Consider the following 4,383-nt stretch of genomic DNA (forward strand, 5'->3'; position numbering starts at 1 on the left):
TATCCTTAATGGCTCAAGCACTAGTTAATTGAGGATGAATAGGCAAGCATTTGGTGCAAAAATGGGTAAAAAATAACATCACTTAGTGCCCCACACATTAAAAAACACTTGCCTATTGTGAACAAGTCGCAGTCATAGACCAACAGGTCACGGCGGCGGAACACATAGTTGCGCCCGCTATCGCAAGGGCCGTGTCCGTGATGTTGCTAACCGGTCAATCGATCGGGCCAAGGTTTACCTATTTTCACATCGGTTCGATTTAGTTTCGCTCTGGTTTGGTCCAACTTCACTTCGAGTGTCCCATAGGGCTCAAACACTCGACCACAATAGGCTTAGCGTTGGGAATAAAGCTCAAATTCTATCTCTTTCTTACTAAGGATTTTGTGAGAAACACATTCTGATTGTCATCATCGGGTAATCAAGAGAAAGCGCCCAAGTCTTAAGGTTGGTCAAAATTGGGTGTCTAGAGGTAGGCCTCGCTGAGATGTTTATGAAGTACCAGTCCATGAGGTTCTAGTGCAAGAAGAGAGGTTCAGCCAAGCTAATGTAGCCCAGCAAGCAGGCCAAGCTAACGTGGTCGAGCAAATAGTTGAGCAAGCGGGTCAAGTTGCTATGGGTGCCCTAGACCAAGAAATGACAGGGGCTTTGAGAGAGAAAATAAACATCTTAAGGGCAGAGAACCAAGCCCAAGAGAACAGCATGGAGACAAGGGTGGTCTTGCTTACTCGAGAGTTCTTGCGAGCCAAACAAGATGAGTTTTACGATGGCCCGGAGCCCAAGAAAGCGCATGAGTGGTTTGAGCAAACAGTGAAGAAATTTGAGATGTTTCATATTGATGATAGTAAACTGAAGGTGACTCTAGCGAGTTACTACCTGAAAGAGGATACGGGCCAATGGTGGAAGTACACCAAAAGTAGAGTGAGGCCGACATAAGAAGCTTTTGTCATTGCTTTCCAAGACAGATACCTACCTCCCACTGCTAGGGAGAGACTGAGGCAAGAATTTCAAAAGCTCAAGCAACTAAACCTGTTAGTGGCTGATTTTGAGGCAACTTTCACTAGTTTATCTCAGTTTGCACCAGAGTTGGTTGCAATGGAGGAACGTCGTTGCATAGAATTTGAGAAGAGATTGAGAACCAAAATTTTGTTCAAGGTTGCTAGAAACATGATCCAGAATTATGACTGTCTTGTGGAGGCGACGACACATGTAGAAATTATAATGCAGGCCGAAGATAAGAGACTTCGGGGTTTGAGGTCTAGGGGTCAAGAGTTGTAGGGGGACTTTAGACTTAGCAAGAAGCATAGGGGTTTCACTTCATCCTGGCCCCAATCACAGCAGACTAGATCCACGTTCTCGTTGCCTAGAACTGGCCTGAGAAAGATTGCTCAGGGCAGATTTACTTGTTTCAAGTGTGGCTAATAGGGTCATAAGGCCAATGCATGTCCATAAAAAGGAGGAGTGTAGCAAATGTTACCACCATCACCACTTAAATGATTCCTCAGTTAGTCCTAAAGTAGAGGACAAAGACCTACATGTTTTTAGTGTTGTCAGTCGGGGCATATGAGGAGAGCTTGCCCGCAGTTGGGAGGCACATCTGGCGCATCAGGGTCAAGGTAGACTTAGAGCCACCAGTAGGCTCACTCAGTCCAAACCTCACGAGCTATTCAGGGAGCCACCTCGGCTCGATCAGTACAACAAGCCTATGCACTGAGAGATGAGCAGGTTGATTAGAGGCCAAAAGAGAGTGTGTATGCTGTTACGACGTTGGATCAATTACTAGGATCCTCTGTTGTGAGAGGTAATTTTATTGTGTTGATTGATATGGGTGCGTCGTATTCATTTATATCTACTACTTTTGCTTCTGCTTTGGGGTTGGAGATTTATCAGTTGGAGTCCCCTTAGTGGGTTAAGTCACCAGTTGGGGATAGAGTAGCATTGGGACTAGTGTGCCACTCTTGCTAGATTGAGGTCACAGATCGCCGACTATCTTTTGACACACTTCTGGGCTACTATAGATTGCCAAAGCAAACCAAGTGTCCATATGTATATCTACCAAGGATTGTTTCTATTTTCTATGTGATTGGGGTGATAGTTCGATTCCACTGTTGTATGACCTTAAGAGTCGAGGAGGACTTAGTTTCCTCTTTGCTATTTCCTTAGCCAGTAAGGGTAGCATGGTCCAGAATGATTTACCAAGGGTAGTTTGTGAATACCCGGATGTTTTTCCTGAAGATCTTACCGGGTTGCCACCCCGTTGAGAGATTGAATTCTCCATTGACTTAGCGCCCGACACAACACCAATTTTCATGGCACCATATAGATTTGCACTCATTGAGTTACATGAGTTGAAGATCCAACTCCAAGAACTTTTAGACAAGGGCTTACATCACCTTGGGGAGCGCTGACTCTCTTTACTAAGAAGAAGAATAGGTCATTGCAATTGTGTACTGATTATCGCAAATTAAATCGAGTTATCATTAAGAACAAGTATCCTCTACCCAGAATAGATGACTTATTTGATCAATTTAAAGGGTTTCGTTGTTTTTCAAAGTTAGACTTGAGATCGGGGTACCATCAATTGAGAGTTAGAGAGGGAGACATCCAGAAAACAGCATTTCGCACACATTATGGCCACTATGAATTCTTTTTTTTTTTATTAGCAAAAGAGAAAAAGACTATATTAATGAACATAGGACTATAACAACAAAAAAGAAGAAATATGGATGAGTGCAAAAAGCATCATAGCGAAACGAAATCAATCCCAACTAGATTGGCACCGATAATATTGGCCAATCATTTGTTAGCACACTATCAAGAGTTGGTGAGAAACCAACCACAAAACACCGAAACCAACCACACCCAAAAAACAATACAAACCAAAACCAAACAAGGACAAAAAATTAAGATCCTAAACAAAATTCTGCAGATCTCCTATAGCCATCAGCAGCATCAAAAAACAGCAAGTAGCAGACATATTACACACCACAAATCACAAAACACAGCAGATCTCCTACAGCCAATTGACTGGATCTCACACAGATCACAAAACACAACAGATCTCACACAGCCATCAGTAGACAAATTACACACCACAGATCACAAAACACATCAGATCTCCTATAGCCAATTTGCTAGATTCCAGTGAAAGCAGCAAAACAGGGCTAGACCCAGCTCCATTTCCTAATACAATATTGAACTTGATGCAAATTAAAAACTACATCATTGACAGAGAACTCCACTTTGGTTGGGGATGATTTCAGCCACAAAACTATTCTTACTTTGGCAACCTCACATGATTTCACCCACTATGAATTCCTAGTAATGCCTTTTGGTTTAACCAATGCACCAGCTTCCTTTATGGCCTTGATAAATTGAGTCTTCAGAGAATTTTTAGACTGTTTCATGGTTGTCTTTGTGGATGATATTTTGATTTACTCAACCTCCGAGGAGGAATACTTGCGAATAGTGCTCGACTTGATTAGGGTGCACCAATTGTATGCTAAATTTGAGAAATACGAGTTTTGGCTGATAGAAGTAAAATTTTTGGGGCATGTTGTATCGGGGAGAAGGAGTAACTGTAGATTCTTCTAAGATAAATGTCAGGCAAGATTGGAAACACCCTAAGAATGCTTTTGAAACTAGAGTTTCATAGGGTTAGCTGGGTGTTATCTCTATTTCGCAAGGAACTTCCTTAGACTAGCTGCACTATTGACTATGTTGACAAAAAAAGGGTGTCAAATTTGTGTGGAACGAGACTCGTAGCAAGTCATTCCAAGGACTTAAGACCAGGTTAACTACCACACTGGTTTTGATAATTTCGGAATGTGGCTTAGGTTATACCATATATTGTGATGCGTCCTGGGATGGGCTGGGTTGTGTGTTGATGTAAGAAGGGAAGGTTGTGGCTTATGGCTCACGACAATTGAAAACTCACAAGAAGAACTACTCTATTCATGAGTGGTAATTTTTGCCTTGAAGATTTGGAGGCATTATTTGTATGGCAACAAGTTTGATGTTTTCTACGATTACAAAAGTCTAGAATACTTATTTTCCCAAAAAGATTTGAATTTATGCCAATGGACATGGATGGAATTTATGAAGGATTATGATTTTGAGTTACACTATCATTCGAGGAAGGCCAATGTTGTGGCCGATGCCTTGAGTCGAAAATCTCTGAGTAGTTTGGCAAGCGTGGCTATTCGAGAATGGGATATGTTATGTGCGATCAATGAGTTTGATTTGCATCTTGGCGAGTTTAGCAAGGTGCTACCTAATTTACCTTAATTGCACAACCCACCTTGATTAGCAGAGTCATAGAGGCACAACAAGGCAATAGTGAGGTGGAGACAATCTGTGAGAGAATCTCTAACGGGAAATAAAAGA

The 4,383-nt window shown here is 42.0% G+C and overlaps 1 protein-coding gene across 1 annotated transcript; it reads left to right on the top strand.

Moving 5' to 3' along the window:
• The first annotated feature begins 612 nt into the window (after positions 1-612).
• Positions 613-1,275, top strand: LOC145791402 (uncharacterized). Its single transcript, XM_082871756.1, has 2 exons — positions 613-902; positions 963-1,275. Exons 1-2 carry the CDS (start codon positions 613-615, stop codon positions 1,273-1,275), a joined length of 603 nt encoding a protein of 200 aa, XP_082727882.1.
• The last annotated feature ends 3,108 nt before the right edge of the window (positions 1,276-4,383 follow it).

The sequence above is a fragment of the Camellia sinensis genome, chromosome 5 (assembly GCF_055761805.1).
Source record: "Camellia sinensis isolate YWXY chromosome 5, ASM5576180v1, whole genome shotgun sequence".
Classification (NCBI taxonomy): domain Eukaryota; kingdom Viridiplantae; phylum Streptophyta; class Magnoliopsida; order Ericales; family Theaceae; genus Camellia; species Camellia sinensis.